The sequence below is a fragment of the Oncorhynchus masou genome, chromosome 24 (genome assembly GCF_036934945.1).
Source record: "Oncorhynchus masou masou isolate Uvic2021 chromosome 24, UVic_Omas_1.1, whole genome shotgun sequence".
NCBI classification, from domain to species: domain Eukaryota; kingdom Metazoa; phylum Chordata; class Actinopteri; order Salmoniformes; family Salmonidae; genus Oncorhynchus; species Oncorhynchus masou.
This window is the reverse complement of record NC_088235.1, coordinates 27563535-27590608: the sequence shown is the minus strand read 5'-3', so window position 1 is coordinate 27590608 and position 27074 is coordinate 27563535. Positions and strand designations below refer to the sequence as shown.

The 27074-nt window shown below is 42.7% G+C and overlaps 1 protein-coding gene and 1 long non-coding RNA gene across 2 annotated transcripts in view; one reads left to right on the top strand and one right to left on the bottom strand.

Moving 5' to 3' along the window:
* Window positions 1-22070, bottom strand: part of LOC135511975 (delphilin-like) — a 70127-nt gene extending 48057 nt beyond the window's left edge. Inside the window, 5 exon segments of the mRNA XM_064933521.1 lie at window positions 16252-16406; window positions 16993-17328; window positions 17629-17745; window positions 17961-18097; window positions 18796-22070. Coding sequence (XP_064789593.1) covers window positions 16252-16406; window positions 16993-17328; window positions 17629-17745; window positions 17961-18097; window positions 18796-18886 — 836 coding nt within the window. The 5' untranslated portion in view covers window positions 18887-22070.
* Window positions 22071-23131: 1061 nt separating this feature from the next.
* Window positions 23132-26881, top strand: LOC135511976 (uncharacterized). Its single transcript, XR_010451350.1, has 3 exons — window positions 23132-23213; window positions 23765-23867; window positions 26089-26881. It is a non-coding gene; the product is annotated as an uncharacterized LOC135511976 (long non-coding RNA).
* Window positions 26882-27074: the final 193 nt, after the last annotated feature.

Below are 27074 nucleotides of genomic sequence, written 5' to 3'. Positions count from 1 at the left end.
CCTGACTCTGCCTGACTGCCTGATTCTGCCTGACTCTGCCTGACTGCCTGATTCTGCCTGACTCTGCCTGACTGCCTGATTCTGCCTGACTGCCTGACTCTGCCTGACTGCCTGATTCTGCCTTACTCTGCCTGACTGCCTGACTCTGCCTGACTTCCTGATTCTGCCTGACTGCCTGACTCTGCCTGACTGCCTGACTGCCTGACTACCTGATTCTGCCTTACTCTGCCTGACTGCCTGACTCTGCCTGACTTCCTGATTCTGCCTGACTGCCTGACTCTGCCTGACTGCCTGACTGCCTGATTCTGCCTGACTGCCTGACTCTGCCTGACTGCCTGATTCTGCCTGACTCTGCCTGACTGCCTGACTGCCTGACTCTGCCTGACACTAAACGACCGGTGAACATTAAAGGTTGAGCGGATATATAATTATGTGGTTTAGAAACCAGTGACAAGGGTCACTGTGTCGCTGGTCAATGGCCATCAGACACAGATGTTGGACAGAAAGTCAATAAACAAGGTCAGTTTCTCTGATATCACATTATGGAACATCAACATCTACACTCTAAAAAAGAAAAGGTACCTGGAGTGTCCTTTAGGGGTTCTTCAAAATGAAATTGTGGGGGAAACCCTCTTAAAGTTCTTCGAAGAACCCCTTTTAATGGATCCTCAAAGAACCTTTTGAAGAACCTTTTGGGGTACATTTTTGAACTACCCCCCTCCCCTGTTATTATTATTATTAATAATACACATAACAATAACAAAATATTTGAGTTATCAGTGTTTATTATGATTTTAGTGGCAAAGCAGAATACAAATATCTAAATCTGAGTTGATGTTCTCCGTATCCACAGTCAGAATGATTTTTCAGTGCATGGTGATTCTTTTAGTACAGTTCACAAACACAGTAAGGCATACTATATGCATACTATATAACTAAAACGCAATGTTATGTCATTTTCAACATATTTAAAATATTCTTAACACAGGGGGAAGTGTTTGAATCCAAAAAAATAGTAATTATACAGATGTTTAACAATACATGCACACCACCATATTCATACCTTGGTTTTTGTAATACATTTGAATGAAAAAAAAATGTTTTGATAATGGTTTTCATACACATACCTTGTGGTATATGGTATATTCATTGAAGAGGTAAGGGAGGAGGATGGTACATATGATCTGCATAACATACCAATACCAAAGGACATACCTTTGTATGTCTTCTCGTCCGTATACCTGCAGACACAGACACAAAAATGAGCAGTTCAGTCATCTACACCCAATACAGATAGCCTTCAACATATTCTCATAGCCTACAGTACATATTCTTACCTCTTTATTGATTGATATACATTGAATGGAGTCCATTTTCTCTTTTAGAAAGATTTGCACAAATATGAAAAGATAGATGGTATCATCATAAAACAACATCAATTTAGATCCTACAAGGGACAACCCTTACCTTACATTGAGGAGAACTTTACATTTTTCAGTTAAGTGACTGCACCTGCTGTCCTTTGAAATTCAAATCCAAATGCTTCAATTGGACAGTTAGGTTCCTGAAAGAACCTCCACCAACTAAGGAGGTTCCTCGATGAACACCACCTCCTATAGGGTTCTTAGGATAATCGTTTGGGGGCAATTTTCATTGCCAAGAACCCTAAAGGTTCTTCAAAGAACTTTGAGTGTGTGTGTGTGTGTGTGTGTGTGTGTGTGTGTGTGTGTGTGTGTGTGTGTGTGTGTGTGTGTGTGTGTGTGTGTGTGTGTGTGTGTGTGTGTGTGTTTGTTTGTTTGTGTGTGTGTGTGTGTGTGTGTGTGTGTGTGTGTGTGTGTGTGTGTGTGTGTGTGTGTGTGTGTGTGTGTGTGTGTGTGTGTGTGTGTGTGTGTGTGTGTGTGTGTGTGTGTGTGTGTGTGTGTGTGTACAAAAAGACTGGCTCTGCATTTGAGGGGCATAGCGCTCTCTGAATAAAGGATTGATCAATTGCAGACTGGGACTTTGTCTAATTCTTCATTAACCAGAGCCTTACAACCTCTGGGGATTGGTCAAAGCTATAAAATAGTTCAGTTAGAACATTGGGATAGAAATTCTCGTGACAACTTGGACCTTCGGGCCGGATCTCAATACCTGTTTCTGTCGTCCCAGGGAACACCGATACCGTGCACGGGCAGATCAAGGATCCGTAAGACAAAGACCTGACCTCTGAAATTGAGGGTCAATTTCAGGCCCGTGGCAAACTGGTACACAACAGAAACGGTGATGAGATCCAACCTACATTGAATTCTCAGCTGCAAGAATAAGGTCAGTAATATTTATTCATGGATTTAGGGGGTCAAATCCGAAACCTTCATTAGATAAAATAGTATTTTAATCTATTGAAGAAATGATGATTATGGGCCTGTACTGCAGCGCCAGCTGTGCCATCAGAGACTCTGGGTTAGCGCCCAGGCTCTGTCGTAACTGGCCGCGTTCGGGAGGTCCGTGGGGCGACGCACAATTGGCCTAGCGTCGTCCGGGTTAGGGGAGGGCATGGCCGGTAGGGATGTCCTTGTCTCATCGCGCACCAGCGACTCCTGTGGCGGGCCGGGCGCAGTGCGCGCTAACCAAGGTTGCCAGGTGCACGGTGTTTCCTCCGACACATTGGTGCGGCTGGCTTCCGGGTTGGATGGCGCTGCATTAAGAAGCAGTGCGACTTGGTTGGGTTGTGTATCGGAGGACGCATGACTTTCAACCTTCGTCTCTCCCGAGCCCGTACGGGAGTTGTAGCGATGAGACAAGATAGTAGCTACTAAAAACAATTGGACACCACGAAATTGGGGAGAACAAAGAGGTAAAATTCAGCAAAAAAAAACAAAAAAAGAAAGAAGAAAGGATGATTACCACTAACAATCCAGCAGGATTATCGTTTGGTATACCGTTTTTCGGCGTTTATTTGGAGAAAGTTTGAGGCATGAGTATCTGAATAAATATAAAGCGGAGGGAGGCCGGACGTAAAAATCAACAAATGTAAGTGGGTCCGCAATGACTCAAGATAGTTAAGGCCATTACCAATATAAACTAATTCTGATGTCGAAAGAACTGGAACGGTCAAGATAGAACTGGGAAGGTCAAGATAGATATCAGATGGGGAATAATTACGTGCGTTATAATCTATCAAAAGTCATAATAGTAATCATTTCTAGTTCCAAGAAGAGAACAAGTTCCAAGAAGAGAACAAAGGAGAGGGTTTACTAACTATGGGAAGTAAATCCTCAAATGAGGTCCCAGAATTAACTGGGTATATGGAATCCAAGGACAAGAGGAACATTTATTATGTTCCTAAGTAGAGGTCGACCGATTAATCGGAATGGACGATTAATTAGGGCCGATTTCAAGTTTTCATAACAATCGGAAAACGGTATTTTTGGGTTTCCGTTTTTTTAAATTATTTTATTGTATACCTTTATTTAACTAGGCAAGTCAGTTAAGAACACATTCTTATTTTCATTGACGGCCTAGGAACGGTGGGTTAAATGCCTTGTTCAGGGGCAGAACGACAGATTTTCACCTTGTCAGCTCAGGGGATCCAATCTTGAACTGTACTGTTAACTAGTCCAACGCTCTAACCATGGTGTCACGACTTCTGCCGAAGTCGTTGCCTCTCCTTGTTCGGGCGGTGCTCGGCGTTCGACGTCACCGGTCTTCTAGCCATCATTGATCCTTTTTTCATTTTCCATTGGTTTTGTCTTGTCTTCCCACACACCTGTTTTCAATCCCATTCATTACCTGTTGTGTATATAACCCTCTGTTTCCCCTCATGTCTTTGTCAGGTCGCGTCGGGTCCTTGTACCCATGTTTGTTTGTCATGTACTTTTAGTGTTATGGAGCATACTCCGTGGACTTTATTAAAAGACTCCATTTTACACTCCATTTGACTCTCCTGCGCCTGACTTCCCTGCCACCTATTACACCTATGCATGACACATGGCACTCCACGAGGAGCCTGCCTGTTACGCGAATGCAGTAGAAGCCAAGGTAAATTTCTAGCTAGCATTAAACTAGCATTAAACTTATCTTATAAAAAACAATCAATCATAATCACTAGTTATAACTACTAATCCAGTTTAGCAGGCAATATTAACCAGGTGAAATTGTGTCATTTCTCTTGCGTTCATTGCACGCAGAGTCAGGGTATATGCAACAGTTTGGGCTGCCTGGCTCATTGCAAACTAATTTGCCAGAATTTTACGTAATTATGACATAACATTGAAGGTTGTGCGATGTAACATGAATATTTAGGCTTAGGGATGCCACCCATTAGATAAAATACCGAACGGTTCCGTATTTCACTGAAATAATAAACGTTTAGTTTTCGAAATTATAGTTTCCGGATTCGATCATATTAATGACCAAAGGCTCGTATTTCTGTGTGTTATTATGTTATAATTAAGTCTGATTTGATAGAGCAGTCTGACTGAGCAGCAGCAGGACCAAACAAACAGCATTTTCGTGCGTTTTGCCAGAAGCTCTTCACAAGCACAGCTCTGTTTATGACTTCAAGCCTATCAGCCTAATGGCTGGTGTCACCAATGTAAAATGGTTAGCTAGTTAGCTGGGTGTGCGCTAATACTGTTTCAAACGTCACTCGCTTTTAGATTTGGAGTAGTTATTCCCCTTGCGCTGCAAGGGCTGTGGCTTTTGTGGAGCGATGGGTAACGCTGCTTCGAGTGTGGCTGTTGTCGATGTGTTCCTGCTTTGAGCCCAGGTAGGGGCGAGAAGAGGGACGGAAGCTATACTGTTACACTGGCAATACTATAGTGCCTATAAGAACATCCAATAGTCAAAGGTATATGAAATACAAATGGTATAGAGAGAAATAGTGCTATAAATACTATATTAACTACAACCTAAAAACCTCTTACCTTGGAATATTGAAGTCTCATGTTAAAAGGAACCACCAACTTTCATATGTTCTCATGTTCTGAGCAAGGAACTTAAACGTGAGCTTTTTTACATGGCACATATTTATACATGGCACATACATGGCACATATTGCATATTGGCACATATTACTTTCTTCTCCAACACTTTGTTTTTGCATTATTTAAACCAAATTGAACATGTTTCATTATTTATTTGAGGCTAAATTGATTTTTTAAAATGTATTATATTAAGTTAAAATAAGTGTTCATTCAGTATTGTTGTAATTGTTATTATTACAAATACATTTTTAAAAATCGTCCGATTAATCGGTATCGGTGTTGAAAAATCATAATCGGTCAACCTCTAGTCCTAAGTGGAGAAAGAAGTATGGGTTTGAAGGGTGTCTAGACGTAGACAAACTAGAATCCATGATAAAACCGATGCACAAGGTGTGTGGGGACTGAGTAGAGGCAGCAAGTGGAGGGGTTAGACACCGCTAGGGTGTGGCTGTCAGAGCCCCGTAAAAGAGTTGAAGGGGAAAAAACGGACAGGATCAGACGATAGAAAGTGTTTTAATTGTGACAAAACAGGACATCTGGCCCGAGAGTGGAGAGCTCCTCCAAACGATGAGAGACAAAGACGGTACCGCGACAGACCGAAAAGACAGAACAAGAAAAGGAGGAGAGCGGAGAGAGAGAGCAAGATAGAGAGAGAGACAGAGACAATGAGAGCGAGAGCAGAGAGAAAGTTTCAAGCTAGACACAGGGATACCAGTGATGTTATGGTTAAAAGGAGTTGCAGATGTGGGATTTATTAAAGGATTTTTACCTGTAACTGTTACTCCTACATTATTTGATTGGCCTTATTGAAGGCAGTATTCATTGAAACCAGAAGTAATAGCAGGGATTATACCTAATGATTAATTCAATAATGGATAATGATGTTATTATTGGAGGAGAAGATGTTTTTTGAAACTTGTCCATGTTTTTAGTCCGAAAGGCTCCATCCTTAGTGGGATGGAGAATGGTGCTGGACTAATAAGGAGTAAATATAAGTATTATTTTAAGAGTTTCTTGCGTCCCTGATTCTCGTACTCTCCTAAATGTGTTAAAATTAGATAGTAGATATTTCTCTGTGATTGATGTGGTAAATTCGTTTTTCTTAAATTTGAATTCACCCAGATAGTCAGGGGTGGATTGAATTGGAGTTTTATTCTCCCTTAGGTAGTTAGCTGTTTTTGTATGGAGATTATATTTTTGTGAGAAATTTAACACAACAAGGCTGTAAAATTGATATTATAGTATTATTATATTTTTTAGTTGAATAAGGTTATAACGTTAGCAAGAATAAGTTTTAATTATGGTAGACTTATGTTAAGTATTTAGTATAACAGGACAGGGAAATGTATAGAGATAGAAAAACAGTGATTTTGTAAGCGTTAAAATTAATTATGAAAATAAATATGATGCAGTTCTTAGGGATGGCAAATTACTATAGATAATGGATCCCACACTATGCAACATATATTAAATTATTGATGGGACTGATTTATGATTAAGCCATGTTATTGTTAGATAAAATACAGTGGACTCCCAAAGGAGAGATTTCATTTGTACAGATAAAACATATGCTATGTTTAACAATCGTTTGAGTTTTATTTAATTATTAAAAGAGTTTTATTTAAATAGTGGAACGTTGACAGGGATATATGGCATCTGTGGTGATCCAGGATCATTGAGAGTATCGAGATAAACTTAATCAACTATGTAATATTCTTAGAGATTACTACCATAGACATGTTGATTTTTCTAAAATCCATTAGTGCAAACAGGGAGACAGTGAGACAGGTAGTCAATATTTGGAAAGATTAAGGGATATTTTCAATGCAAATAGTGGATTGATAGATCCCGTACAGGGGGCAGATGGGCCGTATCATCAACAGTTGAAAATAGTATTTTGAGTGGTATGAGACCTGACATTTGCTAAGTAATAAAAAAGACTCTGATAGGGTGGGGAATTGCCACTTTAGCAGAACTAAAGAGGTATGTTATACACCATGAGCATAATGGCAAGGAAAAGAAAAGTAAGAAAGAACAGACAGGAGCAGAATATTTGATTGCCACTCTTGGGGAAATTGCAGGAAAGAGCAGGAAAGATTTTAAAGCGAAAGGGGGAAACAGGGAGAGTAGAAAGTGGATAGAACCTGAGGACATAAAGTGCTACAACTGCAATAAAACAGGCCACATGGGAGAGGATTGTAAGGCGCCACCAAGGAACAGTAGACAGAGACAGTATAGGGATAGACAGAAGAGGGAACGCAGGTGAATGAGAGAGCGAGAGGAGTCCGAGGATGAGGAGGAACAGGCATGGCTAGATGAGGGGAATGACAGTGAGGATTCAGAGGGCACAGACTGTGAGGTGTTGAATTGGCAACCATTGACTTAGCATTACAACAGGAACGGAAACCAAACTTGACACTGACTGTTATGGGAAAGAAAAGACACGTAAGAAAGAACAGAGAAAGATCGTCAGACAAATAGCAGGAAAGGCTCCCCCGCCCTATGCTGAGCCCGAAGTGACCTTGATGGTTTGGGAGTAGTAGGAAGAGGAGGGGGGCCAGGAGGAGAGCAAGATAGAGAGCAGAAGGCAAAGAGAAAGAAAAGCAAAGGAAAAGTGAGAGAGATCAGAAGGAATTTGAGGAGAATGAGAGGGAGAGACTGGGTGTGAGGAGCAGGAGACCTGGAGCATTACGAAGGTTAGAATCTCATAATAAGCCAGGATTGAGAGAAGACAGAAGTGACACAGAATGGTTAGATGATGATGAGGCGATATCCCAATTCCCACCCATAGCCTTACCCAATCCCAGAGCTGGGGATGGAGCACAACCACACACGATAGAAGTCTATAGGGCATGGACACAGAAGGATGTAGCTTGAGCAGTAGAAGGAGTCGCACATCCTAAGACAGGAATAGAGGGATTCAGAAGAGATCTAGAGGGTTTCGTGGCCAGTTTCAAATTGAACACAGGTGAATTGGAAAGGGCAGTCAGACAGAGAATAGAAGAAGAGACAGGGGGACCACACGTGTTGTTAGTGAACGAACCATCTGAGGAATGGCTGGCATTGGGGAAATGGGTTGATTAGGGAAAATGAATTACTGATTGGTAACAGTTACTGAGTGGAGACCAGCATAGTTAATTTATAGACAGGTATAGATGAAAAGTGAATTGGAGAAGCGAGAACTTAACCTGGGGTCTACTTAGACGTGGGGCCCGATTAATGACAGGACGATTTGTTTTTAACTTAGTAACAGGAAGAGGAGTTAGAAGCCGTACCCTCCGTGTTATGGTCTCAAGGACCCGTTGATGTGGGTTAATTAAGGGAGTTATTTCAGTATAAGTAGTCCCGAAGTCAAATTATAGATTTTATTATAAGTAATCATTAGTCATTTAGGAAAATTTGAGCCCCCAGAGGGAAGTTACATTTTGATTTATGTAGATTATATTTTAGTGGCTAATCCTACTTGTGAAAGATGCAAAAAATGTATATTGCAGTTGTTGACGTTTATGGCAGAATAAGGCCATAAAATAAATAAAAGGAAATTATAACTGTGGTATACCGAGGTCGTTTATCTGGGATATATTATTATTCAAGAAGGGTGTATTCTGAACCCCTCTAGAAAAAAGGTGATTTTGAAAGTACCAAAACCTATGAATAAAAATAAAATAAAATAAAGAGATGTGTTTTCTTGGAATGATGAATTACTGCAGAGTCTGGGTGCTATATGATGCTTTCTATATAAGGAAGTTGAGTGCAAAGAAAGCAGCTTTAAAACCATATACAGAAGCACAGATACATATTAAAGAGGACAGAACCATTGACAAAGATTTGTTACAGTAAAGCCAAGAACAAACACCTCAAAAGGAATTGGACACGTGGGAAAAGAAAGGGGTAATTCCATGAGATAATGTCTGCTATAAGGATTATTTATTTATTTTATTAAAGTTACTGTTTAGATATGCTGTATTATTGACACATGGGTAAAGCCATGTTTTTTCTAATATACCATGGCTGTCAGACAATAAGCATCCAGGACTCGTATCACCCAGTTTATAATTTACTGTAAACGTGTGAGGAGGCTGTTGGCCCAGGATTGTTGCTAGATAGAGTAATGCTACAATTGACTGTGTGAGGAGGCTGTTGGCCCAGGATTGTTGCTAGATAGAGTAATGCTACAATTGACTGTGTGAGTAGGCTGTTGGCCCAGGATTGTTGCTAGATAGAGTAATGCTACAATTGACTGTGTGAGGAGGCTGTTGGCCCAGGATTGTTGCTAGATAGAGTAATGCTACAATTGACTGTGTGAGGAGGCTGTTGGCCCAGGATTGTTGCTAGATAGAGTAATGCTACAATTGACTGTGTGAGGAGGCTGTTGGCCCAGGATTGTTGCTAGATAGAGTAATGCTACAATTGACTGTGTGAGGAGGCTGTTGGCCCAGGATTGTTGCTAGATAGAGTAATGCTACAATTGACTGTGTGAGGAGGCTGTTGGCCCAGGATTGTTGCTAGATAGAGTAATGCTACAATTGACTGTGTGAGGAGGCTGTTGGATTGATCCCTGCACTCACAGTACTTCTACACCACCACATTAAAGAAGACAGTTTAGATTCCCTCTGCTTCCTCAAAACACAATCAATCTGGTGACAATTAGTCATATACTGTACCAAAACATCCAACAGAAATCTATTAATCAACCAAATTATCAAAAGTCCCTTCAGCTCAGTCATTTTTAGGGTAACATTTTCACAGACTACAATCGTAGATAAACCAATGAGAAAGGTATTTCACCAGATGAACAAATGTGAAGCATCCGGTTGGTGAAGCATCACTGCCAAATATGGTGATGAGAGGAAGCCCAGTGGCCGTCAGTGGGAGAAGATGTAGCGAGATGGATTTTGTCCGCCATTCTGCTAATTTGTCATCAATGAAACATTTGATCTCAATACAGTTTTCGGTTTCCAAAACTGGAATCTGTTATGAACAGAGTGGACTAAGTTTTGTAGACTTTACCCTTTGACAAAGTTTTCAAAGATTGTGTTGTTTGAAGGAGTGCGAGGGCGAATTGAGTTATTGCACACTTCACAGAGTAGGCGTTCCCTGGAAGCTACCCTCCTGTAGGTTTTCACTCCAACCCCAGTTGTAACTTACCTGATTCAGCTTATCAACTAGCTAATTATTCAAATCAGGTGGGCTAGATTAAAGTTGGAGTGAAAACCTACAGGCCGGTAACTCTCCAGGAACAGGGTGAGAGTGAAAACCTACAGGATATTAGCTCTCCAGGAACAGGGTTGGAGTGAAAACCTACAGGATGGTAGCTCTCCAGGAACATGGTTGGAGTGAAAACCTACAAGACATGAGCTCTCCAGGAACAGGGTTGGAGTGAAAACCTACAAGACAGGAGCTCTCCAGGAACAGGGTTGGAGTGAAAACCTACAAGACAGGAGCTCTCCAGGAACATGGTTGGAGTGAAAACCTACAGGACAGGAGTCTCCAGGAACATGGTTGGAGTGAAAACCTACAGGACAGGAGTCTCCAGGAACAGGGTTGGAGTGAAAACCTACAGGACAGGAGTCTCCAGGAACATGGTTGGAGTAAAAACCTACAGGACAGGAGCTCTCCAGGAACAGGGTTGGAGTGAACACCTACAGGATGGTAGCTCTCCAGGAACATGGTTGGAGTGAAAACCTACAGGACAGGAGCTCTCCAGGAACAGGGTTGGAGTGAAAACCTACAGGACAGGAGCTCTCCAGGAACAGGGTTGGAGTGAACACCTACAGGATGGTAGCTCTCCAGGAACAGGGTTGGAGTGAAAACCTACAGGACAGGAGCTCTCCAGGAACAGGGTTGGAGTGAAAACCTACAGGACAGGAGCTCTCCAGGAACATGGTTGGAGTGAAAACCTACAGGACAGGAGCTCTCCAGGAAAAGGGTGAGAGTGAAAACCTACAGGACATGAGCTCTCCAGGAACAGGGTTGGAGTGAAAACTTACAGGACAAGAGCTCTCCAGGAAAAGGGTTGGAGTGAAAACCTACAGGACAGGAGCTCTCCAGGAACAGGGTTGGAGTGAACACCTACAGGATGGTAGCTCTCCAGGAACATGGTTGGAGTGAAAACCTACAGGACAGGAGCTCTCCAGGAACAGGGTTGGAGTGAAAACCTACAGGACAGGAGCTCTCCAGGAAAAGGGTTGGAGTGAAAACCTACAGGACAGGAGTCTCCAGGAACAGGGTTGGAGTGAAAACCTACAGGACAGGAGCTCTCCAGGAACAGGGTTGGAGTGAAAACCTACAGGACGGTAGGTCTCCAGGAAGAGGGCACTTCAGTAGATAATAAACCAGGCCCATCACTTATTAGGAGTTGTAGTTTATCGCTTATTCTAGGAATCGCCAGAGACAAAAAGTATCGTATAATCTGGTACAAAATCCTAGAATATTTCATGTTGATCTATTCAAGTGCTGAGAGTCAATATACAGGCCATAATAATACCATCAACACTGATTCAGACCTCTCAACAATAAATAGTTACACAACAATAAATAGTTTAAACATTAAAACAAGTCTCTGAAAAAGAGCTGCCACCAACACAGAATACCCCTCAGAAAAAAAGTGCACAGGGACAGTACTGTACCAGGGGAATTATCTGCCCACATATGACAAGTATGACATTACACTGACTGCGGTGCCCCTACCTTTACTGAAACAGCAAGACAGCACTGCAAGACAACTGCATGTACCACAGTTCAAAACAACCAATAATAAAAAATAAAAAAAACTGTACTCACCCAAAACAGCTCATTAGAGTTAGTACTCTGTCATAATTCAGAATCAGGATTATAAAACAATAAACGTGAGTAAGTGCATAGGTTCACAAAATGAATTTTGAAATAATAATGCATTATAACGGTATGGGGTAGAATCTGCATAGTGCATCCAGGGAACATCACCAGCAGTGAACTATCACCAACCACAGATGAGCAAGAGCTTAAAGCAGAATAATGAGGATAAAATCCATCACAGAAATCCCTTAGAGACAGTGAGAGAAAGAGGAAGGGAGAGAGCAAGAGAGAGTAAGAGAGTAAGAGAGAGAGATGGAGGTGGAAGAGAGAGAGGGAGGAGGAGGAGAGCGAGGGACGCAAGAGAGAGGAAGAGAGTCAGTGGACTAAAACAAACATCTCCATGGTTTGTTAAATGCCACTCAGTCTATATTTAGAACGATGCCAAAGGAAAGTCTCACTGTCCTCTGGTGATCTGGAATCACTGACTTATGTTCTTATTGGACAAAATAGCTTTGCATTTAAATATTAAATGATTCACACATAACCTTAAATAGTACCGTATCTTACAGTATAACAATCTCTATTTTTTATTTATTTTACTAGGCAAGTCAGTTAAGAACAAATTCTTATTTTCAATGACGGCCTAGGAACAGTGGGTTAACTGCCTGTTCAGGGGCAGAACAACAGATTGGTACCTTGTCAGCTTGGGGATATGAACTTGCAACCTTTCGGTTACTAGTCCAACACTCTAACCACTAGGCTACCATGCCACCCCAAACAAGGTATCTAATCACATCACTAGGACACTGAGTTTTTTTCTGGTCTGGTCACGTGATCAAGAAAAACTCAAGGCCCCAGTCATAAGGTATCACTACCTACCTGATATACAAGTAAGTGACGCTGAGATGATTCAACTGCGTTATGTGGAACTACAACCCACACAATCCACCATGTCCACCTTAATTACCTGTGTAGTTGACTTCCTAGAGTAAAGTGAGGTTATGGTCAGATAATCAAAGCTGTGGTCTGGCTATAGCTCATTAGTAAAGTTTCCCCACTGTGGTAAGACCCCAGCCGGATGATCACATGGTCAACGTTCCCTCAGACAGATTCCTCATACCAACCAATCCCTCAGATGGATTCCTCATACCAACCAATCCCTCAGACGAATTCCTCATACCAACCAATCCCTCAGATGGATTCCTTATACCAACCAATCCCTCAGATGGATTCCTTATACCAACCAATCCCTCAGAAGGATTCCTCATACCAACCAATCCCTCAGATGGATTCCTTATACCAACCAATCCCTCAGATGGATTCCTCATACCAACCAATCCCTCAGATGGATTCCTCATACCAACCAATCCCTCAGATGGATTCCTCATACCAACCAATCCCTCAGATGGATTCCTTATACCAACCAATCCCTCAGATGGATTCCTCATACCAACCAATCCCTCAGATGGATTCCTCATACCAACCAATCCCTCAGATGGATTCCTCATACCAACCAATCCCTCAGACGAATTCCTCATACCAACCAATCCCTCAGATGGATTCCTCATACCAACCAATCCCTCAGACGAATTCCTCATACCAACCAATCCCTCAGATGGATTCCTCATACCAACCAATCCCTCAGATGGATTCCTCATACCAACCAATCCCTCAGACGAATTCCTCATACCAACCAATCCCTCAGACGAATTCCTCATACCAACCAATCCCTCAGAAGGATTCCTCATACCAACCAATCCCTCAGATGGATTCCTCATACCAACCAATCCCTCAGACGAATTCCTCATACCAACCAATCCCTCAGATGGATTCCTCATACCAACCAATCCCTCAGACGAATTCCTCATACCAACCAATCCCTCAGATGGATTCCTCATACCAACCAATCCCTCAGATGGATTCCTCATACCAACCAATCAGATTAAAGACTTTTCATTTCACATGACAGATGCCCATCTCCCTCTCTAACTAACTCCCTTCATAGGGTATGGAAGTAACAGTAATCTCCACACATCTAAAGGAAAAAGTGTACTTGGATTAAGGGTTTAGTGTACTTGGATTAACGGTTTAGTGAGAGTCTTGTTGCTCATTTTCACACACTGACATAAGATAAATTATTATGCAAGTATTTCTTCATTGACATGTCTGACAATATGAGTCTTCAGCCATAGTTGCCAGCATTCATTCTCTGAGTTCAGATGAGGTCACAAAGAAACAAATCTCATGCAAAAAGGTAGAGACAGTAATGATTACAATATTGGCAGATCGTTGAGCTGATCTCAGACAAAAACATTGCTAGCAAAATTTGAATACATCAGGTCGAATTTCAAACAGCCTCACTAAAACTGGCTTTGCCTTGGTTGAGCTTAACTTCTGATCATCAGTGATTATTGTGAACACCGTCAAATCTTCTGACAGGTCTGTCACTAACCCATTTGATTTGGCTCAAGACTAGTCTCCATTTTGGCTCTGAGGCTATGCAGTTTCACTCAAACCCCTACTAGTTTGACCTAACAGGAGGGTCACTGTGGGTTTACCCTGAGCCCCGTCTGCAACAGATGGTGTCCACCTAAAGCACAGTGTGATAATGGTTGACACTAATTAAGACCCCCGTAATTTCCTCCACCAGCAAAATGAGCAAAAGGAAAAGCCTGTTTAAACACTCATCACCCATCGCACAATAATCCCCACAGACTATTACTTTTCACTGGGACTCCGAAATTGGGATATTAGAAGGCTGCATCCCACCTGGGTTGTACTAGGATTAGGATTAATAAGGATTTAATGTACAGTGGGGCAAAAAATATATTTAGTCAGCCACCAATTGTGCAAGTTCTCCCACTTAAAAAGTGAGAGAGGCCTGTAATTTTCATCATAGGTACACTTCAACTATGACAGACAAAATGAGAAAAAAAATCCAGAAAATCACTTTGCAAATTATGGTGGAAAATAAGTATTTGGTCAATAACAAAAGTTTATCTCAATACTTTGTTATATACCCTTTGTTGGCAATGACTGAGGTGAAACGTTTTCTGTAAGTCTTCACAAGGTTTTCACACACTGTTGCTGGTATTTTGGCCCATTCCTCCATGCAGATCTCCTCTAGAGCAGTGATGTTTTGGGGCTGTTGCTGGGCAATACGGACTTTCAACTCCCTCCAAAGTTTTTCTATGGGGTTGAGATCTGGAGACTGGCTAGGCCACTCCAGGACCTTGAAATGCTTCTTACGAAGCCACTCCTTTGTTGCCCAGGCGGTGTGTTTGGGATCATTGTCATGCTGAAAGACCCAGCCACGTTTCATCTTCAATGCCCTTGCTGATGGAAGGAGGTTTTCACTCAAAATCTCACGATATATGGCCCCATTAATTCTTTCCTTTACACGGATCAGTCGTCCTGGTCCCTTTGCAGAAAAACAGCCCCAAAGCATGATGTTTCCACCCCCATGCTTCACAGTAGGTATGGTGTTATTTGGATGCAATTCAGCATTCTTTGTCCTCCAAACACGACGAGTTGAGTTTTTACCAAAAAGTTATATTTTGGTTTCATCTGACCATATGACATTCTCCCAATCTTCTTCTGGATCATCCAAATGCTCTCAAGCAAACTTCAGACGGGCCTGGACATGTACTGGCTTAAGCAGGGGGACACGTCTGGCACTGCAGGATTTGAGTCCCTGGCGACGTATTGTGTTACTGATGGTAGGCTTTGTTACTTTGGTCCCAGCTCTCTGCAGGTCATTGACTAGGTCCCCCTGTGTGGTTCTGGGAGTTTTGCTCACCTTTCTTGTGATCATTTTGACCCCACGGGGTGAGATCTTGCGTGGAGCCCCAGATCGAGGGAGATTATCAGTGGTCTTGTATGTCTTCCATTTCCTAATAATTGCTCCCACAGTTGATTTCTTCAAACCAAGCTGTTTACCTATTGCAGATTCAGTCTTCCCAGCCTGGTGCAGGTGTACAATTTTGTTTCTGGTGTCCTTTGACAGCTCTTTGACAGCTCATAGTGGAGTTTGGAGTGTGACTGTTTGAGGTTGTGGACAGGTGTCTTTTATACTGATAACAAGTTCAAACAGGTGCCATTAATACAGGTAACGAGTGGAGGACAGAGGAGCCTCTTAAAGAGGAAGTTACAGGTCTGTGAGAGCCAGAAATCGTGCTTGTTTGTAGGTGACCAAATGCTTATTTTCCACCATAACTTGCAAATAAATTCATAAAAAATCCTACAATGTGATTTTCTGGATTGTTTTTTCTAATTTTGTCTGTCATAGTCGAAGTGTACCTATGATGAAAATTACAGGCCTCTCTCATCTTTTTAAGTGGGAGAACTTGCAGAATTGGTGGCTGACTAAATACTTTTTTGCCCCACTGTACATCTCTGTGGGCCTGAGTGATGTTCAGAAGGGAGTACAGGTGGTAGGCTGCCTCCTCTATCTCAAGAACCTATACTGAACACAGTCTGGATGATGCCCAGGGAACAGAGACTCCGGTACCTGATGTTGCCGATGAGCGTCTGCTGCTCGTCAGTGGTGAGGATGTCTGGGAGGACAGAGGCCAGCCAATCAACCTTCTTCTCCGCAGCATACTGCTTCAGCACCGCAAACAGCCTCTCCTTCACCTCTGGCTCCTCCCCCAAAATCTGGTCAATCTGAAAGATATCAATAACAATTGTTATTGAAGGGCGCATAGTTACACAGCCTCCCTAAAGAAGCATTGTATACATTTACAAAGAAGCTTCCAATTATCTGACTGAGGAAGTAAGCTCAGTAGGCTTGTTGTTTCCTCTGGACATCCATGTTCCCCTGTATAATCAATAACATCCATGTTCCCGTGTATAATCAATAACATCCATGTTCCCGTGTATAATCAATAACATCCATGCTCCCGTGTATAATCAATAACATCCATGTTCCCGTGTATAATCAATAACATCCATGTTCCCGTGTATAATCAATAACATCCATGTTCCCCTGTATAATCAATAACATCCATGTTCCCGTGTATAATCAATAACATCCATGTTCCCGTGTATAATCAATAACATCCATGTTCCCGTGTATAATCAATAACATCCATGTTCCGTGTATAATCAATAACATCCATGTTCCCGTGTATAATCAATAACATCCATGTTCCCGTGTATAATCAATAACATCCATGTTCCGTGTATAATCAATAACATCCATGTTCCCGTGTATAACTCATACAACAGTTAGTTTAAAAGAAAGTCTCACCTTCCTGTTGAACTCCAGGGCCTTGTGTTTGCGGTCCTTCCTCATCCCGTCTCCTCCAGGCTGTATCCCATCCATACTCCCACTGCTGCGTACTTTCTGTCTGGGCCCCAGACACAGCACCCCCAGCCTCAGCGTACGCCCCTGGGACGCCTTGATCAGCGCCGCCGCCATCTCGTGCTGCCTCACCGGGATCCCGTTGACCTCCATGATGTAGTCACCGGCCCCCAGGCCACCCCGTCCCGCCGGAGAGCAGGGCGAACAGTCCTCCACCAGGAGGGGGCAGTCTCCCACGATGGTGAAGCCGAAACGACCATCAGGACCTGGGGTGATGTCCATCTGAGAGGCAGAGATTGAATTCTTATTTCACTTTCTTTGTATTATGTCAAGATAGAGAGAAATAATTTTGACTAATGACTTGAAAAGTATGGCCTTTCAAATGAAATTAGCAAGGCAAATTCAGCATTGCCACTACAGTTTTTGGGGTTACATGAGGTTTCAGAAATATAACGAGTCAGATTTTCAGTTGGCACAAGCAGTAATACCGAAACATTGACATAAAATCAATTAGAAGTATCAAACATTGTGCTACTACAGTATGATGGTGCCAGGTGAGTCCCAGTCAGAGTGAGTTCAGACCTGCTGGATGCGAGACACCACTCCGATGCTGGGAGGGATGTTCCTCTGGGTCTGAGCGATGGAGATGACAGCCTGGACTCCCAGAGTGGACACATTCTGGCCCTCGATCTCCAGCACCTGGTCAGAGAAAGAGCGTTTAATGAAGACACCCAGAAACAGCTATTCCAGTATAAATCCCTGATCATACTATTACACTATCATCATAATATTATTGAAGTCTTAACATAATACTATAAACTGCATATTTGTCAATTCACTTGCCTTGTTAAATAATGGTTAAACAAAGGATAAAAATAATTTTGGTTTAGTTTAGGACCTAGAATCTCTCTGACCTGGTCACCTGGCTGCAGCCCCGCCAGGTCGGCACTGCTCCCCTCCTCCACAGACAGGATGTAGCTAGGACCACTTCCTCCCAGCTGGAAGCCAAACTCCTCTGGCCAGCCCTGATTGGATGTCGGCATCGCAATGACTACATGAGAGAAGAAGAAGAATGACGAAGAGGAGAGGAAGATGAAGAAACCCACAGGGAGTCTGATGAGAAAGATGTTCTGGATTGTGATGCGAATGAGAAGCAGAATGGTGCTCTCAGTGGGGGGTTGAACCCCTGTCGAACCCTTGGGGTCACTGACCTTGTTCACAACTCCAAAGGCATCTCAGAGTATTTGACCTTGAGGAGCATGAAGTGCTCTCTTCCAAAGTGAATCCATTTTACTGTACATTAAAATTCACTGACTCTCTATCTGACGGAGGGCTCTGATGGAGGGCACTGTATTGCCTGCATGGGAGTGACTGAAGCATAACATTTCTGCCATCACCAAACACAGAAAACACATTTAAATCTAGGAGTGCAGGTTATCCTGCTTTTTGTGGTAATACACTCCAATCCCTAACTCTTAATTTGTGAACCTTCATAACATTCTATAAACTATTACATTTATAGAGCATTAAAACAGGATCAGCATGTATTAACCTCCACGAGTTTGCTTCCAAAAACGTCCCTGATACGACAGGTCACACATGCCAAATATAGAACTATATATATATCTATTCTGTCTGAAAATTTAACATGAACCTTAAAACAGAGCCAGCTTCTGCTGTTCAACCTCCAAAGCCTTGAAACAGTAATGTGTTTCAATAAGTGAATGACATTCAAACAGACAGACTTACAGTCATCTTTAGATGGATAGCGAGGAACAGCAGGCTTGTTCTGGTTCCTGAAAGAGTATTTGCCTTTCTTGTTCTGCAGAAATTTCTTCATCTTGTATCAAACTGCAGGCGGCCTATCTGTGAGCTAGTATCCAACCTGGCTGTACAGTTAAAAAGCCTCTTGGACCATACCAACAGCCCCCATTCAAACTAGAGGGGCTGTCAATTCAAAATACCCCATCTTAGAGTCCTCCACAGAGTCATCCACAGAGTCCTCTACAGAGTCATCCACACTGCCACCGCAACACAAGAAAAGGGTGACAGTACATGAAGACTTGTCACAGAGTTACTCCAGAATCTCCTCCCAGAGTGTGTCCTTGCAGTCCTGCAGGCCGTTTGCAGTGTTAATGATAAAACTGGGACGCCCTCGCTCTACTCCGCTCCTTAATAAAACCTCTCTCCAAAAAGGGCCCCCATTTTCTTCTATAAATACTCCTCTGTCTTTTTCCTGCTCTCTCTCACTGCTAGGTGATGTCCTCCAAGGGACGGAAACTGGCCCAGAATCACTGTGTGTGTCATACAGAAAGGGGTTGATGAACACTAATTGGAGCGTGTGCCTGGGCACTCTTATGCGTGTGGTAGTCTGTGTTTGTTTGTGTGTGTGTGTGTGTGTGTTCCTCAATGCTCAACCCCATTGAGAAGGAGCAGTGGCAATTTAAGACGTTGCTCTGGATTAGTGGGATTATGGGCTGAATTTTTAAATCCCACTCCACCCCCTATGAGGACAGGGACATATGCCCCCCTTTATTAGGGTTAGGGATGTGGAGATATCCACACAGACTCACAGTGGTGCGTATGAATGCCCCTGATCTGGGTAACTTTAAAACAGTACTGCAGCAACTTGCCCCTGAGGCAATTTACAGTAAGATAGTATTGGGCAATACAGAAGCAATCAGCAGGCTAGTTACTAGTCACATGGCCATCAGTCAATGGTAATTGAGAACTGCCAGTGAGTTGTGGTATATTTGTCAGTGTACGTGCAGAAAAATGTTAATCACAGGTTAATCACACACACAATATGGATAATGGAATTACAGATCACAGGAGGACATAAAAATAAACCTACTAATAAAAGCAGGTGGTTAATGAGAAGGATTTATTGTAGAGAGAGACGTTTATCGGAGATGATTGAATTTATGGAGCATAGAACAGGACTACTGTGACAGTAGTTTAGCATTTTTCTTCTAAAGGAATTCAGTAATAATATTGTAATAACATAGTCATATCAAATGGATATAGTAACAGTAATAACATATGGTTTATAATGGCCTAAATACTGCTAAGACTGCTATGACAGCTAAAAGACTGCTAAGACAGCTAAGACTGCTATGACAGCTAAGACTGCTATGACAGCTAAGACTGCTATGACAGCTAAGACTGCTAAGACTGCTATGACAGCTAAGACTGCTATGACAGCTAAGACTGCTATGACAGCTAAGACAGCTAAAACAGCAATGTAAAGTACTTATTTTCCAACACAGAAAACAGCAAAGGTGAAAAAAGTACCTCATAGTTGAGTAAAAGTAACAGCTTAGTCCTAGTAATACATACTGGGCCAGGTGAATTATTCAACAGCCATGCGTGTATCTCCAAACAAACACTGTTCCCTCCAATCAAACTCTCAGCTTACACCTTGCCCAACCTAAGATGGCCACTTGACTTATATATGGGAATATGGGAGAGCAAGAGAGACTAAGTAACATTATACAGGTCATTGAGCCTGAGGTAAGATGACTGAGCCTGGTCGGTGGGTACCTGACTGTTTTGGCAAGACATCAACCTGTTTAAAGCAGAGACAGACTAGAACAAAATGAAAGCAATATTCATTCCCAGAGCCAAAAATAATCAAGTCATTTAGATACTGAAACAAATGACTAGAACTGCTAAAGCTGATAGGACCCATCATCATGTAACTACCGCCTGAATTGAAGCATGTGACTCAGTGTGAAAGTGAATATAATGTGGAGGTTCCCAACAGTAAACAAACTGTGGTGTTTACATCTACAACCAACAAATTCATGAATATTCAGTCTGCTGATGCTGGAAAAACTTCAATGCAATCCTATTGAATGAAGATACTTATTGTAACTGCCCAGAACGGTTTCAAAACACATTCATTTGAGCTCCCATTCTGATTTTATAAATAAGATGCAGTCTTACCTTTCAACACCCTGAGACGATGAAGAAATGCATAGCCTACAGAGCAAGTGCCTCGAAGTAACACTCCTCTCACTAACTGTATGTGTAACTTGAGAGCGGGGCTTGTTTGAAAACGCAGGCAAAACTCAGGAACCAGATCCAACAGCCTGTGTCATGATGCCTTTGTGTTGTGTGCAACTGAGGAGCAGGTACACAATATTGAAATGTGGTAAAACTGTGAACATTTCTACTTATCCATTCATTTTCAATCTTTGCAAAAAGTTCATGTTAAGTCAGTCAAATCTATAGCAATTTAGTATATCTGAATGAATTTAATTAGCTTGACTGTGAATGATTAACAACAAACCTTGTCATGCATGAGATAAAACATCAATAATTAATGACTTATAATATATCCATTTATCCATGTTTACAATTTGTCCGGTAACAGTCCATCATGATGTCGCCAAAGGAGCAGTGAAGTGATGCTATAGTTTTTTGACTTCACACCAGCAACATCAGTGTCACAAAAACAAACAAAAAACACTTAGCAACAGGCTACAGATTTGTCAATATGTTTTTTTTTTAATTGTTTTATTTTGGGTGGATTAAGTTTGTTTTCCCTATCACCTATGGGTTTTATTTTTACCTTGTTTGTTTCAACCCAGTCCAGTTGGTGGCAGCAATACACCTTTTTAGGTTGTAGTCTGCCATAAAACACACAGAAGAAGAACAACAACAAAAAAGAACAAGAACAAAAAGAACAAGAACATGCTCACATCCACAGAGGAAGAAGAAGCAAAGCAATGAACAAGAACAAGAAGAACAACAAAAAGAAGAACAAAAACAACAAAAATAAGAAAATGAACATGCAACAGAAGTGAAGCCACCCACACCGTGCATGAGAATGGTCAACAGAAGTGAAGCCACCCACACCGTGCATGAGAATGGTCAACAGAAGTGAAGCCACCCACACCGTGCATGAGAATGGTCAACAGAAGTGAAGTCACCCACACCGTGCATGAGAATGGTCAACAGAAGTGAAGCCACCCACACCGTGCATGAGAATGGTCAACAGAAGTGAAGTCACCCACAACGTGCATGAGACTGGTCAACAGAAGTGAAGCCACCCACACCGTGCATGAGAATGGTCAACAGAAGTGAAGCCACCCACACCGTGCATGAAAATGGTCAACAGAAGTGAAGCCACCCACACCGTGCATGAGAATGGTCAACAGAAGTGAAGTCACCCACAACGTGCATGAGAATGGTCAACAGAAGTGAAGTCACCCACAACGTGCATGAGACTGGTCAACAGAAGTGAAGCCACCCACAACGTGCATGAGACTGGTCAACAGAAGTGAAGTCACTCACACCGTGCATGAGACTGGTCAACAGAAGTGAAGCCACCCACAACGTGCATGAGACTGGTCAACAGAAGTGAAGCCACCCACACCGTGCATGAGACTGGTCAACAGAAGTGAAGCCACCCACACCGTGCATGAGAATGGTCAACAGAAGTGAAGCCATCCACACCGTGCATGAGAATGGTCAACAGAAGTGAAGCCATCCACACCGTGCATGAGAATGGTCAACAGAAGTGAAGCCATCCACACCGTGCATGAGAATGGTCAACAGAAGTGAAGCCACCCACACCGTGCATGAGAATGGTCAACAGAAGTGAAGCCATCCACACCGTGCATGAGAATGGTCAACAGAAGTGAAGCCACCCACAACGTGCATGAGACTGGTCAACAGAAGTGAAGTCACCCACACCGTGCATGAGAATGGTCAACAGAAGTGAAGTCACCCACAACGTGCATGAGACTGGTCAACAGAAGTGAAGCCACCCACAACGTGCATGAGACTGGTCAACAGAAGTGAAGTCACCCACACCGTGCATGAGACTGGTCAACAGAAGTGAAGCCACCCACAACGTGCATGAGACTGGTCAACAGAAGTGAAGCCACCCACACCGTGCATGAGAATGGTCAACAGAAGTGAAGCCATCCACACCGTGCATGAGAATGGTCAACAGAAGTGAAGCCATCCACACCGTGCATGAGAATGGTCAACAGAAGTGAAGCCACCCACACCGTGCATGAGAATGGTCAACAGAAGTGAAGCCATCCACACCGTGCATGAGAATGGTCAACAGAAGTGAAGCCATCCACACCGTGCATGAGAATGGTCAACAGAAGTGAAGCCACCCACACCGTGCATGAGAATGGTCAACAGAAGTGAAGCCTCCCACACCGTGCATGAGAATGGTCAACAAAAGTGAGTGGAGTTTACTGCAACACTAGTTAAGGCACACATTTAAATTATGAATTGTACATCCCACAAATAGGGTAAGTAACAACATGGCTCAATTAAGTCATGTTACAATAAGTAGCTAACTTACTCTCAGCTAGACTAGCTAACTATGTTAGTGAAATGTGGAAGGAATCACCCTGATGTTGCTAACCTGCACCCTTTACAATTACATTAGCCTAGGTTTATTGTAATGATTATTGTTATGCTCAGCTATTATCTCGTAATGTAAGGAGACTAAATTATAAGTTAGCATAGCTAGCTAGTTACTGTATTTGTAGTCAGTCAGTGCTTGACAGCCAGGTAGCTACGCTAAGTTTCCTACATGATGTTCCTGACATCTTTCCAACTCAGACAGGTTAACAAATATATTTCCTCACACTATTTGCTATCTATGTGGTGGTCGTGTTGATGTGCACATTGTAATGTGCAATACAATCCCACCATGAATTAAATGAAGAACTCTCTTTCTCTGTAGCTACAGTAACAAAGAAGCGACATGCAGGCCAGCTCCAGGCATACCCATGTGACAAGAGGATGTTCCACCCTGTCAGCTGGTCAAATTTTCTCAAAACACTGTAGTAAGTAGTACAGGTTGGTCCTTCAGCTTTTAGTCACAGATCTAAGGCTGAATACTGTACCTCTGAATGTCTACTATAGGCATAGTACAGTCTAAACTACACTTCTCAGAACAGCATAAAACATATTAAGATTGTTACAAGATAATGTATAACTGCCACTATTATTCTCTTCAAACTGTATTGAATATCCAATGTTTTCCCTTTGTGTTGTCCAAGAGTCTGCAACAGGTGTGTGACCACCACTGTCTCTGGGTCAACAACTGCATCAGAACTCAGAATACTTCTCTACCTGCTGAGTGTGTATCATGACAGCAGACATGGTACTACTGACGGGGAACATGTTACTGCACGCTGTAGTGTGGTCAGGCATCCTACGAGGCCGTTATGTAGATGATGATGGGCAGTAACGGCAGTAAAAGACTGGATATACAGACTGGATATACAGATACGCATGCACACAAGGATGTTGGTGCCTGATGTTTCCATGCTTTCCTGCTCTCAGTTTTTCCACAGCAAGTCTGATTTTAAAATTGAATGAAATCCTTTCTAGTTCCATTAACGTGCCACAGAAACCCCCACACACTTTGGTACGGCTTACAGATAGAATACTGATTCTTTTTATTTAGTTTTATATCCTAAGTTAAATGCACTTCCCACATATATACAGTGCATTCGGGAAGTATTCAGACCCCTTGACTTTTTCCACATTTTGTTAGGTTACAGCCTTATTCTAAAATGGATTAAATACTTTTCCCACCTCATCGATCTACACACAATACCCCTTAAAGACGAAGTGAAAAAAGGTTTTTAGAAATGTTTGCAAATGTATTAAAAATAAAAAACTGAAATACCTTATTTACATAAGTATACAGACCCTTTGCTATGAGACTTGAAATTGAGCTCTGGTGCATCCTGTTTCCATTGATGTTTCTACAACTTGATTGGAGACCTCCTGTGGTAAATGTAATTGTTTGGTTTTGATTTGTAAAAGCATACACCTGTCTATATAAGGTCTCTCAGTTGACAGTGTAAGTAAGACCAAAAACCTAGCCATGAGGTTGAAGGAATTGTCTGTAGTGCTCAGAGACAGGATTGTGTCGAAGGCACAGATCTGGGGAAGGGTACCAAAACATGTCTGTAGCATAGAAGGTCCCCAAGAACACAGTGGCTTCCATCATTCTTAATGAAGTTTTGAACCATCAAGACTCTTCATAGAGCTGGCCACCGGGCCAAACTGAGCAATCGGGGGAGAAGGGCCTTGGTCAGGGGGGTGACCCAAGACTCCGATGGTCACTCTGCCAGAGCTCCACTCTGTCACTCTGACAGAGTTCCTCTGTGGAGATGGGAGAACGTTCCAGAAGAACAACCATCTCTGCATCTCAAACAGGCCTTTATGGAAAAGTGGCCAGACGGAAGCCACTTGGAGTTTGCCAAAAGACATCTAAAGGACTCTCAGACCATGAGAAACAAGATTATTTGGCCTGAACCCAAGCGTCAAGTGTCTGAAGGAAACCTGGCACCATCCCTACGGTGAAGTATGGTGGTGGCAGCAAGGGATGTTTTTCAGCGGCAGCGACTGGGAGACTAGTCAGGATATAGGGAAAGATGAACAGCAAAGTACAGAGATCCTTTATGAAAACCTGCTCCAGAGCGCTCAGGACCTCAGACTGGGGTGAAGGTTCACCTTTCAACAGGACAACGACCCTAAGCACACAGCCAAGACAATGCAGGAGTGGTTTCGGAACAAGTCTCTAACTGTCCTTGAGTGGCCCAGCCAGAACTCGGACTTGAACCCAATCTAACGTCTCAGAAGAGACCTGGAAATAGCTGTGCAGCAAATCTCCTCATCCAACCTGACAGAGCTTGAGGATCTGCAGAGAAGAATGGGAGAAACTCCCCAAATACAGGTGTGCTAAGCTTGTAGCGTCATACCGAAGAAGACTCCAGGCTGTAATCGCTGCCAATGGTGCTTCAACAAAGTACTGAGTAAAGGGTCTGAATACTTTCCTAATGTGATATAAAAAATACAAAAAATTATACATTTGCAAAAATGTCTAAACCTGTTTTTGCTTTGTCATTATGGGGTATTGTGTGTAGATTGATGATGGAAAAAAATTATTTAATCAGTTTTAGAATAAGGCTGTAACGTAACAAATTGTGTAAAAAGTCAAGGGGTCTGAATACTTTCCGAATGCACTATATTTCCTCTGTCTCTCCCCAGCACCTGTTCCTGATTTTCCTTAGGATCGTCTTCTTGCTGGGTTTCCTGGTTGTCGTGTTCAAGCTCTTGGCGGGCTATGCCATGTTCTACACCTTCCTAGCTCTGGTCAACCAGACCTCCAACGAGTGGTACAAGGGACGAAGGAATGTCTGCCAGCACTGCCACCCTTCACCTGACCACTTCTGTAGCCCCCAGCCTCTGACCAGTCCAAAAGGTGGTTCTATAGTAACGGGGTGCTTAGAAACCTGGGGTACTTTTGGTCATGAGGTGTATGTGGACACATGCTCGTCAAACATCTCATTCCAAAATCATAGGAATGAATATGGAGTTGGTCCCCCCTTTGCTGCTATAACAGCCTCCACTCTTCTGGGAAGGCTTTCCACTAGATGTTGAAACATTGCTGCCGGGACTGCCGGGCTTCCATTCAGCCACGAGAGCATTAGTGACGTCACTAATGTTGGGCGATTAGGTCTGGCTCGCAGTCGGCATTCCAGCTCATTCCAAATGTGTTCAATGGGGTTGAGGTCAGGGCTCTGTGCAGGCCAGTCAAGTTCTGCCACACCAATCTCAACAAACCATTTCTGTATGGACCTCAATTTGTACACAGGGGCATTATCATGCGGTAACAGGAACGGGCCTTCTCCAAACTGTTGTCACAAAGATGGAAGTAAAGAATTGTCTAGAATGTCATTGTATGCTGTAGCGTTAAGATTTCCATTCACTGGAAATAATGGGCCTAGCTCAAACCATGAAAAACATTATTCCTTCACCAAACTTTACAGTTGGCACTATGCATTGGGGCAAGTAACGTTTCCCTGGCATCCGCCAAACCCAGATTCATCCGTCGGACTGCCAGATGGTGAAACGTGATTCATCACTCCAGAGAATGCGTTTCCACTGCTCCAGAGTCCAATGGCGGTGAGCGTTACACCACTCCAACCAACACTTGGCATTGTGCATGGTGATCTTAGGCTTGTGTGCAGCTG